The sequence below is a fragment of the Phyllopteryx taeniolatus genome, chromosome 3 (genome assembly GCF_024500385.1).
Source record: "Phyllopteryx taeniolatus isolate TA_2022b chromosome 3, UOR_Ptae_1.2, whole genome shotgun sequence".
In the NCBI taxonomy this organism is placed as follows: Eukaryota; Metazoa; Chordata; class Actinopteri; order Syngnathiformes; family Syngnathidae; genus Phyllopteryx; species Phyllopteryx taeniolatus.
Genome location: NC_084504.1, coordinates 13,317,291 through 13,338,919, shown reverse-complemented (window position 1 = coordinate 13,338,919; position 21,629 = coordinate 13,317,291). Strand labels below are relative to the sequence as shown.

The 21,629-nt window shown below is 39.8% G+C and overlaps 2 protein-coding genes across 4 annotated transcripts; both read right to left on the bottom strand.

Moving 5' to 3' along the window:
- Nucleotides 1-379: 379 nt before the first annotated feature.
- Nucleotides 380-8,932, bottom strand: LOC133474888 (ras-related protein Rab-27B-like). Its single transcript, XM_061767020.1, has 7 exons — nt 7,618-8,932; nt 6,257-6,391; nt 3,182-3,355; nt 2,885-2,970; nt 2,477-2,580; nt 1,829-1,952; nt 380-748 (listed from the first exon to the last, which is right to left on the bottom strand). The coding sequence occupies exons 3-7, from the start codon at nt 3,332-3,334 to the stop codon at nt 568-570; spliced, it is 648 nt and encodes a 215-aa protein (XP_061623004.1). The 5' UTR covers nt 3,335-3,355; nt 6,257-6,391; nt 7,618-8,932; the 3' UTR covers nt 380-567.
- On the bottom strand, nt 6,651-21,625 carry poli (polymerase (DNA directed) iota). Of its 3 annotated transcripts, none has more exons than XM_061767017.1 (7): nt 21,393-21,625; nt 21,173-21,292; nt 18,026-18,190; nt 17,161-17,298; nt 11,731-11,942; nt 8,986-9,397; nt 6,651-7,726 (listed from the first exon to the last, which is right to left on the bottom strand). In XM_061767017.1, exons 1-7 carry the CDS (start codon nt 21,478-21,480, stop codon nt 7,707-7,709), a joined length of 1,155 nt encoding a protein of 384 aa, XP_061623001.1. In that variant the 5' UTR covers nt 21,481-21,625; the 3' UTR covers nt 6,651-7,706. The 3 variants fall into 3 exon arrangements, with proteins under 3 accessions (XP_061623001.1, XP_061623002.1, XP_061623000.1); XM_061767018.1 differs by having other exon boundaries at nt 6,651-9,136; nt 9,227-9,397; XM_061767016.1 differs by having other exon boundaries at nt 7,618-9,397.
- Between the last annotated feature and the right edge of the window lie 4 nt (nt 21,626-21,629).

Sequence of the window (21,629 nt, the reverse complement as noted above, 5' to 3'; positions counted from 1 at the left end):
TATGAAATCAGAAGCCTATAAAAACATGTTTTTCAATTATTACATTTCTTTTCAAAGGGGGATTGGTAACAAAAAAATGCTTGCAAATATCTCAATGGTATGACACCAGAACACAATTCGCGATTTTGATTTGCTTTCGCGGGCCACATAAAATGGTGTGGCGGGCTGGATCTGGGCCCCGGGCCACCAGTTTCACACTTGCGTTTAAATGATCCACAGGTGTGAATGTGTCTATGCTGTCTATGTGTGTCCTGTGATTGGCTTGTGACTAACCCAGAGTGTGGCCCGCTTCTTGCCCAAAGTCAGCTGGGATAGGCTCCTGCTCACCTACCACCCTAATGAGTACAAGCGCTGTAGAAAATGGATGGATGTTGATCAATTCTTGTCCATGTTTTTATTGTTTGACTGATATTATATGATAAAAAATGACAAATTATCTTCAGTAGGTACACTTACACCATCCAATGAGATCCAATACAATGAGCATTATTATTGAGACAGCTCTTGTATTTTCTCCTATTGGACGGCATGTACCTAATAAAGTGTCCGGTGATGTCAGGCGTGACGTCAGCAGGCGCACCTCCTCCAGAGGGCGACCTCCTGCGGTGCCCCTGCTGGCCGACTGCTGCCATTGTGCTCGGCTTCTGGCGCACTGTGCTCCATCCGCTTCATCACCATGTCCAGCAGGGTCTGCACCGCCTTGTCCACGCCCAGGCCTGTAACAGCACTTGTCTCATAGTAGGGGATGCTGGGTGGGGGAAAAGAAACGTTTTTTTTTTTTTTTTTTTTGTAATAAGCTTAGAATAAATCATGCTAAACACAGTTGTCTAGCACAGCCTTGTGGTGAAATGAAATAACACAAACACCTCAGCCTGATGGGCCAATATGGAAAGCCACTTGAGCATTTAGTCGATATTCTTGATATTCATCTTAAAGTCCATGACCTAGTACACTCTTTAGCCTCACTAGTAGCACAATTCAGCGCGCAAGTCGAACAACTGCGTCTTACTAGTATTATTTATTTATTTATTTTCCACTAAGAGTGCCAATTTTGACCTACTAGTACACAATTAAACCTTACTGGTAAACTACTGTGGTGCATTAGAAACACCACAAGGCCCAACTAGTAGGCATATGTCACACACTAGTAGTGTCCTGGACCCTACTAGTAAAACCAAAATGCCCGCTAGTAGTTTTGCCTCACTAGTAACATGTAGTTTGCCTACTCGTATGCCTAGGTTCTTCTACTAGTGTGCAAAAATGTCATGCAGTAATAGAAAAAAAAGACTAGTAAGACAGTCGTTCTACTAGTGCGCAGAATTGTCTTACTAGCGAGGACAAAGAGCATACCAGTACATGGACCTTAAGCTGGATAGCAAGGAGATAAGAGTAAATGCTCAAACGGCTTTATGCAAAGTTTTTGCACATTAGTAGGACAACTACATGTTCCTAGGGAGGCAAAACGGCGCACTAGTTTAAATGTGTGCCACTAGTGCTGCTAGTGACATTATAAAATTCTACTAGTTAACATTTAGTGCTTCACTCGTAATACTAGTACTGCACAGAGGACAGCTAGTGCACCTACTAATGTGCAGAAATGTCATACAGTTTTAGTTAAGGCAGTAGTGGGAAAAAACATTTCTAAGACAGTCGTTCTACTACTGGGCTCAAGGGGTTCGAGCTCAAGGATATCAAATAAATGCCAAAACTGCTTTTTCAAATGGCAATTATGTGAGTACTTGTAATAAAAATGAAATCTAAGTTAAGACAGTTAGTCTACGAAGAGTTATAGACTGAAGGCGGGGAAAAATGTATGTACAGTACTTACCCGTATCCGTCAGCCAGATCTCTGGCTTGCCTGGCGTGCACGTCCCTGATGTTGCGGAGGTCAGCCTTGGTGCCCACCAGGACCACGTCGGGACTGTCGCAGTATGCGTTGGCCTGGAGCTGACCTGAGGAGAGCGGCGTTCGTCGGCACCGTAAAGCAGGGGCAAGACATGGTAAAAGAAGAAATAGTAGAACAGGTTTAGAAACCATGTGTTTTGCGTTGCTCTACAGCCCATTTAGGTAGCTAGATGATTCTGAATTAACCATGCTGGTTGCCATCAAGTACTGAAAACCGTTGAGGACTCCAATGTGTTAAGACCTCAATGACACAAAATGTGTTTTTTGATGTCCAGTTTTGATTTTCTCTGCAGCCCTTTGAGGCAGTTCAGTGGTTCTTAATTAACTGCGCTGGTTGCTACCAATTAGTAAACATAGTTAATGACTCAGAACGTCGTTAATGACCCAAATACGCAGACATGTAATCGCTGAGAGAAATTGTTTTTAGACTTCCTCTTGATGAAAAATTAAGGAAACTAAAGCATGATCCAGACTGATTATTTCACTGAGGTGTGACTTAATACTTATGCCCATATGGTGTGTGTGTGTATTAAAAAAAAAAATAAAAAAAAAAAAAAAAAGGGACACATACTCATCCAATTCCTGACATTGAGGAAGCTTTGGTGATTGGTCAGGTCAAACATGAGCAGGAAGCCCATGGCATCTCGGAAGAAGGCTGTTGTGAGGCTGCGAAACCTGAAAACATGTTACATACATACATGAGTTTCCTCCGCAGGGTGTCCGGGCTATATCTATAAAACACAGATAATGCTTCATGCTTACTTTTTGAGCATGAATAGCAGCAAATCAATGGTGCATGTTATACAGAGGTAGAAGTGTTTTCCTTATTTTGGGGGTCAATTTTGGGGGTGCATACTACACTCAAGAGCATGTTATGCATAAGATATTACGGTACATAGTCTGTTAGTTTTATGCACTTTATCTTTTCCCTGTATGTGTTGCAATGAGATGAAGCGTGACATTCTGGATTAAAATGTACCTCTCTTGTCCAGCTGTGTCCCAGAGCTGAAGGTGGACTCTGAAGTTCTTTTCCGTTGCCCCGTCGGAATTAGTCCCTGTGTACATCTGATGGGAAAAAAAAAATGAATTTGAAGGGTTAAAAAATAAAAACTTATATTTTATACTAATGACAAGAACTGATGTTAGTTAAAATCTGTATTCAGTAAAAGAAGCAACAAAATAAATACAAAATACAGACTATGTTTGTATGTAGCACAAGGCCTGAGCGTTAAATGCACTTTTATTAAACGCCCGTGGTGGAGATGGAGTCACTCACCAGCCGTTTTTCCCGGAAGTCGATGCCCACCGTGGTGGTGAACTTGCGGTTGAACTTCTTGTCAGTGTACCTGTACAAAAAGGTGGTCTTGCCCACGCCCGAGTCGCCGAGCGCCAACAGCTTGATCAGATAGTCGTAATCCCACTTGGCCATGGTGCCGCTCAGCCTACCAAGCTATGGAAAAAAAAAGCAGGGGAAAAGTAAAGGTTGAAGTGGGCTTAACACAGCGTCTTACCGCTGTGATCCGAGTGGGACAAGCGCATGACTCGGCCTGAGCTCCGCATGAGTAGTCAAAGGGGTTTTTAGATCTCCTGTTTTGGTAGAAAGAATCCCATTTATGGACTGCACGTCAGCGGTTCCTGGTGGACCCACGAACGCGGTGTGTCCAATTAAATTTGGCTGAGAGGCCCACAAGGTGAAAATAACAGAGCAAAGCGTTGTTTTTCAGCCTTTATATCGACAATGTCCTTATCTGTTTCAATGAAAGAAAGCCCTTTCTAAAGCATAGAACTATAGCCAATCAATTGAAGCAACAGAAGGTTCACATTAATAATGCAAAAGTTGTAATGAAATGTCATGAAAGAAAAGCATATTATACCGGTATATATATATATATATATATATATATATATTTTTTTTTTAAGTCTTAGTTAAATCAATAACAAAATACAAAAATATGTTTTTATTATAAATTATAAAAAGGTACTAATGTAAACAAGTTTAAAATAAAATAAATGAAAGGCAGATTTTTTTTATGGAAGTAAAATGTTGAAGAGAATGTAAAAGGTACAATATTAAATATCATGAAAGAAGAGCATATTATTTTGGCATATTACTATAAATACAATAAAAGGCAAATGTAATTTTTGCATTGGAGGAAAATGTTGAAAATAAAAATCATATCATACTGTACTGGTATGATATTGCAAATCAAAACAAACAACAGGGTCCCTAATGGTGTAGTGGTACATTCGCCTAATTTCTGTGCAGGCAGTGAGGGTTCAATTCTCAGTGATGGTGTGAGTGCGAGAGTAATGGTTGTCTGTCTCTATGTGTGCCCTGCAACTGACAGGCGACCAGTCATGTGTGTAGTCCGCCTTTCTACCGAAGTCAGCTGGGATAGGCTCCAGCTCCCCTAAACAGGATAAGTATTACAGAAAATGGATGAATGGACATCAAAACAAATCAATTTTAAAAGGTAAATGATGTAAAAAAAAAAAAAAAGAAAAAGAAAAAATGTCATGGGAAAGAAGTGTTGTTAATCATGCAAAATGTATAATTAAATATTACATTATTATAATTTAAAAAATCAAAATGTATTATTTTAAAAAAGGGAATGAATATGATTGGCTGGCGAGCTGTTCAGGGTGTACCCCGCCTCTCTCCCAGAGGCCGCTGGGATAGGCTCCAGCACGACCGCGACCCTAGTGAGGATAAGCGGAATGGAAAATGGATGGATGGATGGTATGAATACAAATCTTAAAAAAAAAACAGAAAAGGGAAAGAAAAAAACATTATTGAAGTCAAATGTTAAAAAAGTGATCATCTTGCAAAATCATCAAACTAACTATAATAAGGGAAAAATATATTAGTTTATTACAAATGAAATAATAATTTTAAAAAAACTTAAAAGCATAAGAATATAAAAGTGAGCAAAAATATTTCTGGAGGTAAGATGTTGAAATTCAATAATGTTAAAGTTAATAAATATTAAATATATAAAAATACAGGCATATTATCTTAGTAGATTATTCAAAATGAATTGCAAATATATATTTCTAAACAGATACTAATCTAAAAAAGTAAAACATTGAAAGAAAAAAAAACATTTTCTGCATGTTAATCATGCAAAATGTATAACTATATTTTACTCATCTATCAGTATCGAAGGATGTAGTATATTTTTAAGTTCTCAAATTAAAAAAGTATTTTGAGGTATTTTTCTTTATGGTATTTATTTATTATTGTTTTTAATATCGTAATTATTTTAAATATTTTGAATTTTTACTCTGCATTTTTAGAATATATCATCACTGTGCAGCCATGGCCCAATGGTTAAGATCATCGCCTGCCACTCTGGGGGACCTAGGTTCAAGACCCCGACTGGACCATCCGCCAACATCCCCCGTCCTTGAGCAAGACACTGATACCCCGAAATGCTCCCCGGGCGCTTCAGCTGCCCCCTGTTCCAGTGTGTTCCACTAACGTGTGTGTGTGTTCACTGTGATGGGTTAAATGCAGAGAACAAATTTCGTGTACATGCATTCATGTTCATGACAATAAAAGGTGATTCTTCTTCTGTCGGGCAGAAACTCCCCATATCCAAATTTTGTCAATTTCCATATTTTTTCACAAATCGATACTATTGATCAGTCCGAAAATGGGTCTGTTATTTTTACAAATTGACCAATTTAAAGTGTTAAAAATCTTTGACAATGCATGCTAATGGTTTAACAAACATGCCGCTTTTTTGTTTTCCTGATGATTTTTGGAGAAGCCAGCTTTCCACACAATGGCAGCAACATACTAGTATCATTTACGTTTTGTCATGGTCTTAAACTAAGGCCAGAAAATGGTTCTAATCAGTAGATATTTTTAATTTAATTGAAATTTTTCTTCCTACCGCAGATGTTATAAACAAAACCAGACAAAATTAATCAGTGATATAAAACCATTTTTAAAAGACTTTTCATTAATCTCACAGAGGCAACAACGTGGATCAACAAAATTCCAACAGAATACTTCTTTTCCGATGCAGCATCTCTTGTTGCTCAGCGCAATTCATAGAGCTAAATCGTAAACATCCAACAGGCCAATGAGGAAACGGCACTGTACCACCCACAGCCATGAGCCTGTCTATAATTAGGAGTCGCGTGTCTTTAACGGCACCATTAATTGATTCTCTGTATTCACTATAAATGGACAGAAAATAAAGAAAAAAAGTGCCACATGCTGGCTCCTGATGCAAACTTGTCATTTGGACCAATTTGGATCCCCATGTAAATTCAAATTCATTCTTTGAAAAGTCAGAATTCCCAACCAATGCTGAAGAAGAATAAGAAATAAAGTTCTCACCAGCAAGTCCGGGAGCAGTGCCTACGTCCATCCGATCTGCAGCCTTGCCACTCATTCCCCAGTCGCAGAGTATTGCCCAAACCTCCCCTACATGTGATGCAAGGGTGGAGCAACTCGAGTTGCTATTATTTTCTTCTGGAAGGAGGAAAAATAAGACTAACTGAACCTGACAGCACAAAAGGGTCATGTTAATCATAGAAAAAGAAATGGGACTTCCCGCGACATTTGCACCAACTGCAAAGTACAAGATGAACCATCCAATTAAATAACAGTGAGAGAAATTAATTTTACCCAGCAGATGGTCAAATGTGAAGATCCCACTTTTTCTTGCTTTTTACATGCATTCAATAGACAAGGAGCCCCACAATAAGATAAATTGATCCAAGAATGCGACTTTCAGTCCAATAACTGTTTTTATTGATTATAAAAACATGAAAGGTAGTCCAAAATAGCAAAAACAAAACACACTGTCACTTTGGGGAACCATTAGAATAACTGCTAAGTGAACCAATGAGTTAACGTTGCCTGATTTTGCTCGAGCACAATGCATCAGGAATTTGGGTCAGAATGCATCACATGAACCTAAGCTGACTCATAAAAAGAGTCATTTTGAACTTTAAGTAATCAAGCAGTGTTATTGTAGGAGATTTGAGGATCAATTCTTGCATTCATCGCAATTAAAGTAATGTTAAATATGGTGGAAAAACAGTACTGCAACCAAAATGAAAGCCGTTGGGCTGCACGTGGCTGGAAAAACAAACAATTGTGTAGAATAAAAGATGAAAACCTAATCAGTCATTTTATAAACACTGCCTTGGGTTTGCCTGTGTAGACTACATTAACATTATATTCAGGTGTTACCAACATGAAAACCAGAGAGCTGCCTAGGGGTGACAAGCAAACAAGCAATTATGAAGTAGAGAAAAGATCAGAAATCAGTTAGCGATTGCACAAAAATTGGCCTCGGGTTTTGCCTGAGAAAAAAAACATTTTTACAAGGTAGAAGTGTAACCAACTCAAAAGCCAGAGATGTTCCACGCCTTTATGTAGACCCTTACCAAAAATTACTTCGATCTCGCTTGGTCCAACTGTCACAATTTTGTGTCCTACTTTCTACTCTTCTAGTCTGTCAAAATGGCTGCGCGCTCCAGTTCCATTCATGCAATAAAAATCTGTTGACTACATTTATACAAGTTAGAGGAGTGATTGCAATAAAACAAGAGCGTTACACCTTTATCCAGATCTTTATCAAAAACAAATTGGAGCCACCATTTTCTTATGTCAAAATAGCTGCTGTGAAAAAGCCAGTGTACAATACCCCGATATACAGTATTTGTAATTCGGCATCCACAGATTCTCACATTTAATGATTTTTTTTTCCTGGGAACCGATCCTCCAATGAACTATGTTGAAGTCGGTTGAGGAGCTTCGTTTGGACAAAGGTAGTTCTTCACCACAATCTTGTGGCACCTGGGTACAAAGGAACTATGTTAAAATGACTTGAGGAGTTTCATTTAGAAAAAAAGGACTGTTTGCCGCACACTACAGCTATGTTGAAGTGAGCTGAGGAGCTTGTCTTGTGGGATTGTGGTGCTAAAGAACTACGTTGAAGGGGTTTAATTTTTACAAAAGTGGTGCTTTGCCTCTATATTGTGGCATCTTGGTGCCAAGTAACTACATTGAAGTTGAGAAGCTTTATTTAGACAAGAGGAGTGCTTTGCTGGAATTTGCCATTGAGTCTGTTGATGTTTTTAAGAGGAGGCTCAAGACTCACCTTCTTGGTTTGGTTGTTAACTGATTTCTTAATTATTTCGTTTATTACTGATTTACTCCATTATCTATTCATTTGACCATTTTTATCCTATCTTATTGCATTTCTTACTGTCCTTCAGTTTTTTTTTATTCTGTACTACTGTCTTTTAGTCTTCTTAACCTTTAAGTTTAAATCCAGTGTCTTCTCATGCAGCCTCCATGCTGGGACGTGTGTTTGGTCTGCCCACGGGGATGTCATTCTGCAGTTTCCCCGTGGCCCGGGGGACAGGTTCGCTCTGCACAATGTGGGGAGTCCATCCTGGTCTTCCCCAGTGATGGTGGTCATTGCAGCGGCATCCTCTGTGGCTGCGGGCGGTGGCACCTTTCAGTGTGGATGGCTCACACAAGTTTGTTTTTCCTCACCCGGATCCTCAGTGCCATGCCATGTCTATACACTATTAAGTATGCATGTTCATGTGGTTGTGCTTTGCATTTAAATGTGAGAGTGGGAGGCTCGGGTATACATCTTGTGTTGTATACTTGTCATTTTTTGTCAGTTTTAATTTCTGTAAAACGCTGTATTTTAATGTATGAAAAGTGCTATCTAAATGCATGTAATTTAATTTTGTGGCATTGTGCTGCGAAGAAACTATGTTAAAGTGAGTTGAAGATCTTTGTTTAGACAAAAGTGGGACTTTGCAACCATCTTGTGGCATTTTGGTGCCAAGGAACTATCTTGAAGTGAGTTGAGAAGCTTCAGTTACGCAAAACTAGTGCTTTGCCCCAATCTTGTGGCATCGTGGTGCTGAGGAACTATTTTGAAGTGAGTTAGTGCTTAGACGATTTTTTGGCTTCTTAAGACAAAACTTTCCAGGGGGGTCAACACAGATTCTCCCTATTCGTTGCAGGGCCTAGTCCCTATTCATTGGACTATATTTGGAGTTTTCTCTAAGCGGGTTTAAAATAATTCAACAAACTGTTGGCCTGGCTTCCCGTTCCGCTGCCTTTCTTATCTTTGGCTTCTCTCCCAGGCTTCCTGGAAGCGGCAGGGATCTTCAAAACTGGCCTCCGCTGCTCCCACTCTCTCATAAGTTCCATCTGAAGGTTGGCCGGCAACTCGGAAAACACCTGAGGGTCCACATTGGGCGGTAATCGATGTGTCACGGAGATTTGGGAGTCACCGCCGTAAGAGCATGTGCTACTGTGAGATGTCGTCACCGGCTGCGACGCCTCTGCTGAAACAGAAGCGCTCCGTGTGTGTCTGGCCTGGCGTGATGCCGCATCACGGCCTGGTGTGCTCTCTGCGGTGTTCTCCGGGGTGAGGGGAGTCATTATGCTGGGTGAGCCAAGACGATCATCTGCCCCACTTCCACTCATAGAGGAGTCAATCTAAAAAGGAAGTCAAATTGAAAGATGGAAATGCATTATTCTTGTGTTTTTCTTCATTATCATCAACATCAGGCTAAAATGTAAAGCTGTGAAAAAGTATTGCGCCCCATTCTTAAATAAAAATGTTTTTGCAGTTTCCCCAGTTTATTGTTTAAGATCATCAAACAAATGGAAATATCAGCCAAAGATAACAAGTAAACATAAAATTGCAGTTTTTAAATGGTTATTTTATTAAGGAAAAAAAACTACCGGTATTCAAAGCTACCTGGCCCGATGTGAAAAAGTAATTGCCTAAACCTAATAACTGCTTTTTCCGTGAGGAAAAAACAGGACAGGCATGTTTGCTGACCGCTGCCGTCGACAAGTCGTAGAATATAAGTAATGTGAAAACCCACAATCACTCGGAACCAAGAAGCAAGCAAGGGCAAACATCAACTTGTGAGTCATTTCAACCAGGTTTTGTTCATGATGATGATAGAATGATTGAGCGCTAAAAGGCAGGTGCGCTTAATGAGCCACAGCATAAACGTCCATACTGTTACTTCAGCAAAATGCTAACACCAACACTTTACTAGGAGACAAAGACCAAAGTAGTGAAAGAGCTCATCGAGCAGGCATACTGTAGAGTGTCTCACTCATGATAGACGATAATCACATCGTGACTAGTGAGTGGGTAGTAATATAATTAGGCCATTTGAGCAATACGTGGTTTGTGTTTAATTACAGTAAGATTTTTATTATTTCTATATTGAAAAACAACATCAGAAGTAGCAGGTAAACCTACTGTTAATCCAAACTGAAGAGATGTTAGGTGCACATTATTCGAATAAAGTGTGAATGAATTTGCCATTATTATTTGCCATAATGGTTGTTTTTTGTTTATTATATGTTAATATGTTTATTAATTTTACCTGATTACTTTAGAAACAAATTTCACCTGCACTGTCCAGTATCCATGTATCTATTTCACAGTCACACTGGTTGAATTTTTGGCTAAAAAGTAACTGAGTCAATTTCCAAACACTGAATTGTTTCGGAACGGATTGTTCTAGAATAACCAATCCATCCATCCATTCATTTTCTAAGCCGCTTCTCCTCACTAGGGTTGCGGGCGTGTTGGAGCCTATCCCAGCTATCATCGGGCAGGAGGCAGGGTACACCCTGAACTGGTTGCAAGCCAATCGCAGGGCACATACAAACAACCATTCGCACTCACAGTCACGCCTACGGGCAATTTAGAGTCTCCAATTAATGCATGTTTTTGGGATGTGGGAGGAAACCGGAGTGCGCGGAGAAAACCCACACAGGCACGGGGAGAACATGCAAACTCCACACACGCTCGTCTTTAAATCGAATCAGGAACTACGAATCGTGATACGCATCGAATTCCTGCCAAATGAATCGTTACACCCCTACATTTTTGTATTATTATTTCTTTTGTTTGTGCTATTTTTTTGTTACAAAGCATATATGTACTTTATATGTATATATTTTTTTATTTCATTTTACAGTTTACTATTTTTATTTACAAAGCATTTTATTACATAAAAATATATAAATACACACACTTTTAATTCAAAATAATAAATATACCGCTGCCGTCGGGCAGAAACCTTGTACTGTACCTTCATAACCACTTCAGATCACTTTTCCGGAAACCCCAAAAATGGCATGCTTGTTGAGCGATTAACATGTTATTATTATTATTGCACCCAAAAAGTATCTCAATAAAAACATTGGTAAATATTACAATAGCACCACTGAATCCATCCATCCATTTTCCGAACCGCTTATCCTCACTAGGGTCACGGGTGTGTTGGAGACTATCTCAGCTGACTTCGGGCGAGCAACAGGGTACACCCTGAACTGGTCATCAGCCAACCGCAGGGCACATATAGACAAACAACGATTCGCACTCACAATCTCACACCTATGGGCAATTTAAAGTCCTCAATTAATCGACCATGCATGTTTTTTGGAATGTGGGAGGAAAAAAGGAGTACTCAGAGAAAACCCATGCAGACACGGGGAGGACATGCAAACTCCACACAGGAGAGGCCAGATTTGAACCTGGGTCCTCCGAACTGTGTGTGGGACAGATATGCTAACCAGTCGTGCCGCAATATATAACTAATAATAACAATAATAATAATAATAATAAAAATAACAAGAAGAAGAACAAAAGGAAGAAGAATAAGTAGTAGTACTAAGATAACTCTGTACACTGAGAAATCACATACATGTACTTGTCACACCACCAGAAATTGTAAAGGTAAAATGATCAGAATGGTAATATCATACCACAGTAACACTGAGACACTTGCGTCTGCTACCTGGCTTTGAGTTGAGGTTTGGGGGGAGGTACTGGGTGCGAAGAAGGACGTGATGGAGCCCCTGGTGGTGGCAGCGGGTGTTTGGGTCGGCAGGTTGCTGAAGCACACGTTAATGAGGGTCAGGTGGAATGGCGCCGCCGTGTCCACCATTTTCGAGAAGAGGTTCATGGCCAACGAGAGCAGCACGGCCGGGGCGTCGTCGTCGCTGCTGGCTAAAATGGATATCGCAGGAAATTAATAGCAGAGCGAAAGGCCTCTGCCAAGGCAAGTTGTCTCAGCATAGATTCACATTTCCTGTATGACTGAATGTTATCATTAGGATTCATGCTTTCAGACAAGTTGGGTACGACATGCCCTTTACAATCGATCAGGTTCTTGCTATGAGAAAGCACACCTTTTATTTCAACCTGTTTTGACAGGGCACTCCCACCTCATGCAAATGAGCAACTATTCACCCCTCCTCCCTCTACTGTAATGGTCAAACATTTAGGAAAGCTGATTGACTGAGAAAAGCCACTGGTGCTGTAGAATAAGTGCAATATTGATTTGTTTTATTTTTTTGTATTACACACAATTTTTGTCCAACTTGAGACTGCATTCTTCTTACCTGAGGTGATCTTCTGTTTGACGTGGTTGGGAATAGGACACTGCCGGCTCTCCCGACTGTACCACTTGTTGCTCGCTGAGTATTTACGAACAGAGAGGCGGAAGGTTTGTGGCTGCCTGCCGTCTTTGCGCATCCTGGGTTTCATGTTAAGATAGAAGGGTTCATGTGTGTCACGTTTTAACACAAACATTGAAGGAGACTCGTTTATGTTCTGGGGCTGCTTTTCTATATCTGGCACAGGGGGCCTTGAATCTGTGCAGGGTACAGTGAAATATTAAAGGCAATGTCGAGGGAAATGTGTTCATTTTGACTGGTTTATTAATCCATTTTCAACACCACTTATCCTCGTTAGGGTCGCGGGACGCTGGAGCCTATCCCAGCTGACTTCGGGCGAAAGGCGGACTACACCTTGAACTGGTCGCCAGTCAGTCGCAGGGCACATATAGACACGGACAACCATTCGCACTCACATTCACACCGTCACTGAGTGGGAACTGAACCCACGCTGCTTGCACCAAAGTCAGGCGAGTGTACCACTACACCATCAGTGACTTGGTTTATTAATAGTAGTTTTAATCTTTTAATGAACATATCAGTTGTGTGGCATCAATACTCCTGCTGTACTGTGCCAGATTTTATTACATTTTGCAAATGTCCAGTTTATTCTAATGAATTTACTTTTATTCCTGCTAATTTTTAACAGTTTTTAACATGCAACACAATTTACATTGGATATAAAAAGTCTACACACCCCTGTTCAAATGCCAGGTTTTTGTGCTATAGAAAAATTAGACTACGATCAATCATTTAAAAGCTTTTTTCCACCATTAATGTGACCGATATCCTTTATAACTCGACTGAAAAAAATACAATATTTCCTTGAAAGGAAGTAAATATAAACAACTGAGATAATATGGTTGCACAAGTCTTATAACTAGGGATGAGGCCGTGTTCAGAATAACCAATCACATTCAAACTTACTTAAACTGGAATCAGCACACACTTGCCACCATTTTAAGAGCCTCTGATAAATCCCAAATAAAGTTTAACTGTTCAAGTAGGCTTTTCCTGACATTTTTGTTGTCGCATCTTACAGCCCAAGCCACGGTCTGCAGAGAGCCGCCACAGGTTGCAGGTCACATTATTGGTGGAAAAAGTTTTAAAATGATTTATCTTGGTCTAATTTTTGTTGTTTATATCACAAAAACCTAGCATTTGAATAAGGGTGTGGAGACTTTTTGTGTCCACTGTCACTGCTTCCTGTAATAGTGGACTTAGTACAACAAAGGACGGTGGTACAGCTCAGTTTTCCGGTTCCCTTCACAATACAAACTATCTTCCAAACAAACCTCGTTTTACTGCTAAGTGGAAACAATTCTATGAGAACAGCTGCAAGACATTTATCTTGCATTGCCATCTTGCTATCAGAACCACATTTGACTGTTGAGCGATGCACAACCTTAAATCCAGCCACACTAACACCCTTAATGATGAAGGCACGCAGCATGATTGACAGGAATTGGCTGAAAAAGCTGCTGAATTAGTAGCATTAATCGAGGCATGCAAACTAATGATAAATAAAGATGGTACAATCTATACTGATAGCCAATATGAGTATTCCACAACAAGAACGCAATTATTGGGAAAAACAAAGTGCAAAACTACAAAATGAAATTTACATTAGCACAGGAAAAAAAAAACACACAAAAAAAAACTATTCAAATGGGCTGCTATATTGAGACATGCTGTGTCACGTCTCAACCGGAGGGATGGTGGCACAGATAGATTGACACTTTACAGCCCTAAAAAATAGCAGAAAGAAACACGTGGGTTCATTTAACACACTGTAAGAGTCATTTCAGCTGAGTACTCAAACAGGGAGGGTGAGCAAAAGTCTGATAACGAAGCGGGAGCAGATGTGTAGATTCTGAAAACGCTTGCTGGTCAGTGAAGAAAAAAGACACCAACCCTTTTAGTGAGAACTCAGCAGAAAGGCACACCCACGTTGGTTATGAGATTCGATAAGTTGTTACGTAGCAACTTTGGCTACTATGATGTTGGTTTTGTTTTTGTGGTACATGGGACGTCCCACCCTCAATGATAAAACCCATTTTTTAGATAGAAAATCACCTACCAACTGGACCAATATGACAAACCCAATAATAATAATAAAAAAAATTTTTTTGAATCATTAACTCGTATCAAAAGGAGTACAGCTGATGATCAAAATTGTGGGCATGGCCTCCAAATGCGGCAAAACGGTTTAATATTTTGTGCCCCCAAAATCAAGCTGCTTTAATCATAATTCCATATGCGGCTCCCACCAATGATGCTCAAGAGAATGGGCAGAATTGGGGATTTAGATATGACTGGTATGCAACTATAGGTTTTGAATGGAAACACCTTATTGGTGAAACAGGTTATGATTGGTCCAGTTGGTCAAAAAGAACAGCAAAAGAACAAAGAAAGAAGTTTAACATAAGCAAAACGGCCCATAGTTTAATATTGAAATACAAGTCACCCAATGTGTTTGATAGTGAGCTTGTGGGCCTATTCTGGTGGAAAAGATCCCCACTTCCAAGTAGTATTGTGTTATAGGAACCGTGTTAAACCAAAAATGCCATTGAAAACTTCAAAGAAAGGTAGACAAATTTTAATGGTTAACAACATAACTACTGATGATTGGTTCCTAGTTGTCACAGGAGTTTCAGGACAAAATAACAATTGGTTACTATTGATGGAACAAGCAGCAAATGTAGCGAGAAAAGATTGTGTTGTTTGCATGGGTCCCAGGCCTTTGTTGCGCATAGTTCCGGCATAATTATCACAAGATTGTATTATTCCATTTGCACACTGATTGAGGAGCATCTGCAACATTTGCACAACCATTGTCCCAGATTATCGCACTACTCGTCACTTTAAACCGCATACACTCCTTGAAGTCTCAGCGCCCTTTGCACAATGATCTTTGCACCGGACTATTGCGATATTAGTCATTCAAACTGCTGCTAGAGGACTGCATCTTTTTGCACAATTATTTTTTGTCAATGTCTTTATGTCTCCAAAGTGTTCTGTAAATTGACTGTCTGTTGTACTAGAGCGGCTCCAACTACCGGAGACAAATTCCTTGTGTGTTTTGGACATACTTGACAAAAAAGAGATTTATCCTGGCAGAGGCAAAATTATCCAACATAAAACATACATGGTGTTCCTTGTGGGGTTCCTAATCAATACAAATTAGCTGACCAAGTTGCAGAAGGATTTGAATACTTCATATGCTGTTGGTGTACGATTAATAAAAATGTTGATGGGATAAACTATATCCACTTCAATGTACAGAGATTAGGAAATTGGACTCAGAGTGGGTTGGAAGCTGTGCACGAGCAGCTCAAGGACGTTCCAAAGACCGCATAGCTGTCGACATGCTCCTCGCAAGAGAGGGAGGTGTTTGCGGTATGTTTGGAGAACAAACAATACTGCTTCAGATGGCAGCTTGACCAGAGCCATCGATGGTCTACGGACCCTCAATCAACACTCCTTGTGAAACAGCTGAATGGACGTTTTTGGTAAATATAAAACCCTAATTTCACCAATATTGATATCAATTGCTGTTTTTGCAGCCATTCTGACATTATGTGGATGTTGTTGTATCCCATGCATTCGGGCATTAATCAGTAAATTAATCACCACAGCCATAACCCACATGGAACCGTATGGAGCAGATTTATCCTTTATTGGAGGTTGATAATAATAATGATGATGATGATGATGTTGTTTTACCTGATTTGTTTCCTGATCCAGGTGATTACGATGTTTAAACTACAACATTCATGTATGACAAGTTTACTCTGAGTGTAAATGTATTTGTTTCATAAAAATGATTCTACAATTAAAAATCGAAATGAAGTGACTGTAAGATGATATGAGAATTTGTGCAAATACATGATAAACAGGAGGGAAATGTTAAATATATTCTAGAAGTTATCATTTATTTGCTTAGCTTGCATTAGTATTATGGACGATTTTAGATGTCTCGCCTTCGAAAAGATGACTCAGCATCATCCGATGGAAGGGTGCCTGGACCAAGGACGTGATCGGATGTGGTCGGGTCGGGACAAGTGTTGGTCCAATATTTTGTGTTGTGTCTTATTGCTTAGAATACTATGTCTGGGAAAAACCCTCTTATTATCAAATATTATGTGTCGTGTCTTATTGTTTAGAATACTATGTCTGGGAAAAACCCTCTTATTATCAAATATTTTGTGTTGTGTCTTATTGCTTAGAACATTATGATTTGTAAATCCCTCCTATTTCAAATAAATGCAGGAGCGAGGGGGGGGATTGTTTAGAGCGTGTTGAGAGGCTGTGATCTGAACAATCTCCCATACGCCCTCCTCATGAGAAAAAGAAACCAGCGTCTTCATTCCTTTTGTGTCTATTTTTTATAATGTTGGGTAAGATAAATCCAACATTTACAGAGGATGTGATTTTGAAAAAAATGCACTTTAAGTGTGCGTGCACATGCAAATGCGGCAAAACCTCTCAGTAACTGCCATTAAAAACCCAGGCTAAACTTAGCTCCTCCCCAACACATCTCTTTGTAGAGATGTATCACTTCAACATACTTCGTTGACACCAATTCCTATTTTGACAGAGCTTTGGCTACATCTTTTAGAATCTTAGGGCGTTGTAGAAAGAGCACAAAAAACAGTATTAAGTGAGCAAATGGCTGGAGACAAGATCCACACAAAAAAAATGTATCTAGGTAAATACGTGAATAGTGAGTAAGTGTAACCAGTTTCACAGTTTGTGTCAAGCCTTACTTGAAGTGCTATAGACGTGGCCTTCAAATGAGAAGTCTGGCGTGCATGGCAGCCGGTTCGCTATCATCTCTGTGATGTCCACGAAGTTCTCATCGAAGCCAAGCCTCTCGACCAATGGACAGAAGGACAGCAGAAGATCTTGTAGGAAGGCGAAAAAGGAAAAGCAAAGCGAGGAAACATTAACAAGCACTTACAGTACATGCACAGGGCTTTGTGTAATGTTTGTTATAAAGCCATTCATGATCCCAGCTCGTTGCAACAAAGCATACACCAACTCAGTATTTTCGCTAATCCTATTTGAATTGTATTTGAATTGTCACTCAATGAACACTAAATATGGTACAGCAATCCCCCACGTTTGCGGTACACTATTCACCAATTCACCTATTCCATTTTTGTTGTTGTTGAACCTATCCCTAGCTATTCACTGAAAAACTAAATTTTGTAGTTTTCAGCACTTTATGAACCATTCTAAAATGCCACAAGAGAGCACCAAAGCCCTGTCTAAATAGGAATTGATGTCAAGGAAGTATGTTGAAGTGAAACCTCTCCATTGAAAGACGAGCTTTGAAAGTTTGGGAAAAGCTCAGTTTAGCCTGGGTTGTTGCTTCCGACTGGAGTTTCGTGTTGACCTTTGAAAACTGATGTCGGGGGCAAAATTTTTGGGACCCATAATATAACATTTTCACCAAGAAACGCGCACTTGCAAAAATCGGTGCGTTTTTGGAAATTTGAGGCCCGTCAAAAAGTTTATTAATTTGTCTGAAGAATAATTATAAACACAACCTAATGAAGCAGCTGTTGCAAAATCAAAAATGTGCATTGAATCTTGAGCTTCGGTATCCGACTAGATTGTGCGGCATACCTGTCACTTGATAGGACATTTCTCTGTAGTGCGTCAGGTCTTCTCCTTTCACCAGCACCAGTTGAGGACATTTCTCCCTGGCGTTGGTGACGGACATCAGCTTGGTGACACCCTGCTGCCTCGCCACATAGTTGCATGTAACTATGATGTACTTCTGCTGGATACCTGATGGGATCAGAACCATTTTAAGGGTTGTTTAAAAGTGACTTTTTACTAGCTTGTATACAAATTGTTTGGTCTCTGGAGTGCAAGTGAAAAGTGAAATTACACAACCAAGTAAATCTTTAGTGAGCTGCCAAATTGGAAAAATGTGGCTGAGCAACCCTTTCTAAATGTTGCCTAATTATAATCCCATCCCCACACATTCTCTGTTATTCACTGAAAAACACCCCTATTCACTGTTTTTATACTTTTTCTGAAACACCCTAAAATGCCACAAGATGGCACAAAGGCCAGTCTAAATAAGAAAGCAGTATTGTACAACCATTTTACAGGAAAATATTTAAACATATTAACACTACAAGTCGTTTGGTAATGACATGCAATAAAAATATTATGTGACTTAAGGGTACAAATGAGGAAAAAACTTCCTCTTCCAGTTATCAATATGCCTGACTTCTCTTTGCCCTAGGATGTGCTTGAGTGACAAGACAAAATGACAGGGAATTAAAGAATAAGATTTTGAATAAACTTGATTGATCTGAAAATGGTCAATGTGGCGGTAATGACAGCAACTTTAAGGGACAGACATATTTTAGTAAAAATAAGACAGAATTTGAAATGTTTTGTATATATGATGAGAAATCATTAATTCTATTATATTTTAAAGGAATTTATGGTAAAAGTTACACCATTTTAGCATTTTCTACTAGAAAGATAGATCATATATCCAAACCCTGTGCTAGGGACAGGGTGAAAACTGTAAAATGCCACCATAAAACCACTCAAAAAAATGACAAAATATACTAATATTAACATGAAATTTTAGACAATAATTAGGCACGCCCACTGCTGGTTATTGAAAAAATCTATTTAAATATATTTTTTCTTTAAATTTTACATCAAGGACACAAAAGGCACGTAATCAAACACCCAATTATAAACATTTTAGCGGGGTTCCTCAATTATTCGCGGTTTATCACTCACTGTATCCGGCAGGACGAGGGGCCTCCTGTACAAAAGGTGCGTACGCACAAAAACGTGGCGTCCGTTCTTTTTCATGGCAAAGTTCAGATGTATCAAGAGTGACATGACCGTATAAATGTGCGGTGCCTCACGCCAACTGCATGGCTGCCGTACGCACGTTTCTGCAGGTTTTGGTGCTTTGGCGACACTTAGAGTTGATGCTGGGAAACTGTTCTCATAAATCTGCACAGCAGAGACACATGAATAATTAGCACTGATGAAAAATTCATGCCTGGCAACATTTGATTTCAACAATGCAATTGAGACAAGGACTGAGAATTCATTTGTTAACCAGTGTATTTAATGAACCACTGATATTTGCGAGGACACCTATTAATTGATCGAGGCGATTATTTATGCCGCCGCAATTGCTTCGTGACTCCAGCACATGCACTGGGGAAAAAAAAAGAAGAAAAAAAAAAAAGTCATTTGAATTTACTTCATTAGAACATGTACATCGGTTGCACATGATTAAAATGTGTTTAAATTGACAATTTACCCCTCTTCTCCTAAAAAAAAAATAAAAAATGTTGTCAGTGCGCGTGTCCTCTCCGGTGTATAAAAATAATAAATTGAGTAATCAAAAAGGAGTCAAAGTTTTTGATATCTTCTTTGATATGCTGACGTACTTCTATTTGAATTAAAAAGATTACAAATACCACACATACAACATTTACGCATGAACCTTTATCTCACAGGGCTGAGTGTAGGTTACTGTATTAACACATTTGTTATGAGTTCTAAAAAATACATGATATTAAACTTGTGGGGTGATCATAGTCAGCCATGTCCTCCCATCACCCCCTAGAGAGAAGCGTCATCCACGATCGCAGCGACTCTCTCCTCGGACGGGTGAGGCCCTCCACGCCGGTTCTTCTGCCTTTTTTTGGCCACACTTTGGCGGTGGGCAGCTGTCCTCTGCTTCACATCCACCTTAATGTCTGACCATTTCTTTTTTAGTTCAGCGTGTGTGTGCTATTTTGTCTTCACAGCATTGACAGCCGCACACACGCTGGCCCAGCCGCTCCTGTTCGCGTGTTGTTAACGCCGTCGGACAGCGTGCCAAAGAGGATTTTCTTGCATGCCTCCAATTCATTGAGCAACTTCTCATTCAGAAAAATTATTTTTCTTCATTACCTTGTTCATTTTCCTTTTTTTCTGATCATGCAGAGATCAGCATCTCAGGTGCAGGGTTCATTTAAATATGATTTGCATATTCAAATATGGGCATGGACAGGGAGGAGTCGGCTACTCCAACATGCGCTCATTTCCACGTGGATTGGAATGTACGAAGGAAATCTGCTTGGATTCACGAGTACGCAGAGTTTCATACATCTGAATATTTTTGTGCATACGACGTTTTCTGGATTTGAGCGTACGGCATGTTTTAGGAGGAAATCTTTGTACATGAGGCCCCTGGTCCCAATTCCCCATAAATAACAGCAGATCACTGCACAGGGAAGCACTATCATGTCAAAGCCAAATAATTTTTTTCAACTGGAGGGCATGGAAAGTGGGGGTATTTTTGTTTGGTGATGTGCCTTCTGCATTCGCCGCCCCATACACAAATCCACTACACTAATTGAGCAGTATAATTCATCTGTTTGGTGTTGAACTGTTGCTTGCTGTACAAATACAATGCATGTGTCTTAAACGGGTGCAGTTCACACTAGCCTTTTTTCTTACACTTCGGGCTAAACAAGTAGTTCCGTCCCAGGTCGACTCGACATGGTAATGAAAACAGTACTCCGGGTCGGCACCACAGTAAAGGAGGGCGGGTTTGGCTTATTTGCATTAACAGGATCGCCCCCCTTAAAAGCTGCTAATTTTGATGAAAGCATGACACAGATATGTTGCCAAAACACCAAGGAAATGTTTTAAATGGGTGGTGGGGGGATGCATAACATGTCTTGTATTGTATTGTGTTTTGTTTGGTTATTAGACAAATAAAAGACAGGTTACCTAGAGGGACATCTCTCAATGTTGGGTTCCGGATCATTTCCACCTGAGCATAGAAGCAATCCAGGTCAAAATGCAAAATGACTTTGTGTGCAGGTGCCGGCGTCTTATTGGGGCTCGATCCTGAAATTGTCATACAAATATCACGTACACGGAAGCATTTTTTTTGTATCGAAATTACGATTATTATTTTAATTCGTTGTTTGTTGTGACGTTACTTTACCAGAAACTCGACGGGTAAGCGGCGAATCCATCAAGTGTTGTTTCCACTCGGTTTCGTCCTCTTTTATGTCATCCTCGCTGCTTTCCATTGCAAAAATTGTGAGTTATATTAGTCTAAAGTTTGCAAATGTTTTTGCTAGCTGTTAGCAGGGGAGCGCAACATACCACAGAGCAAGAAACTAATGTCGCGCTCAAAAACAGCGCCGTCTTTCGACAGGAGGGCTTTACTGCAAAGCAA

Coding starts and splice junctions, on each gene's coding strand:
- LOC133474888 (XM_061767020.1), bottom strand. CDS start 3,334: ATGGCCAAGTGGGATTACGACTATCTGATCAAGCTGTTGGCGCTCGGC. Junction 2,971..3,181: donor ACTTCCGGGAAAAACGGCTG/GTGAGTGACTCC, acceptor TTTTCCCATCAG/ATGTACACAGGGACTAATTC. Junction 1,953..2,476: donor CAATGTCAGGAATTGGATGA/GTATGTGTCCCT, acceptor CGCTCTCCTCAG/GTCAGCTCCAGGCCAACGCA.
- poli (XM_061767016.1), bottom strand. CDS start 21,480: ATGGAAAGCAGCGAGGATGACATAAAAGAGGACGAAACCGAGTGGAAA. Junction 11,943..17,160: donor CCACGTCTATAGCACTTCAA/GTAAGGCTTGAC, acceptor TATCCATTTTAG/CCAGCAGCGACGACGACGCC. Junction 9,398..11,730: donor AAACCTCAACTCAAAGCCAG/GTAGCAGACGCA, acceptor CTTCCTTTTTAG/ATTGACTCCTCTATGAGTGG.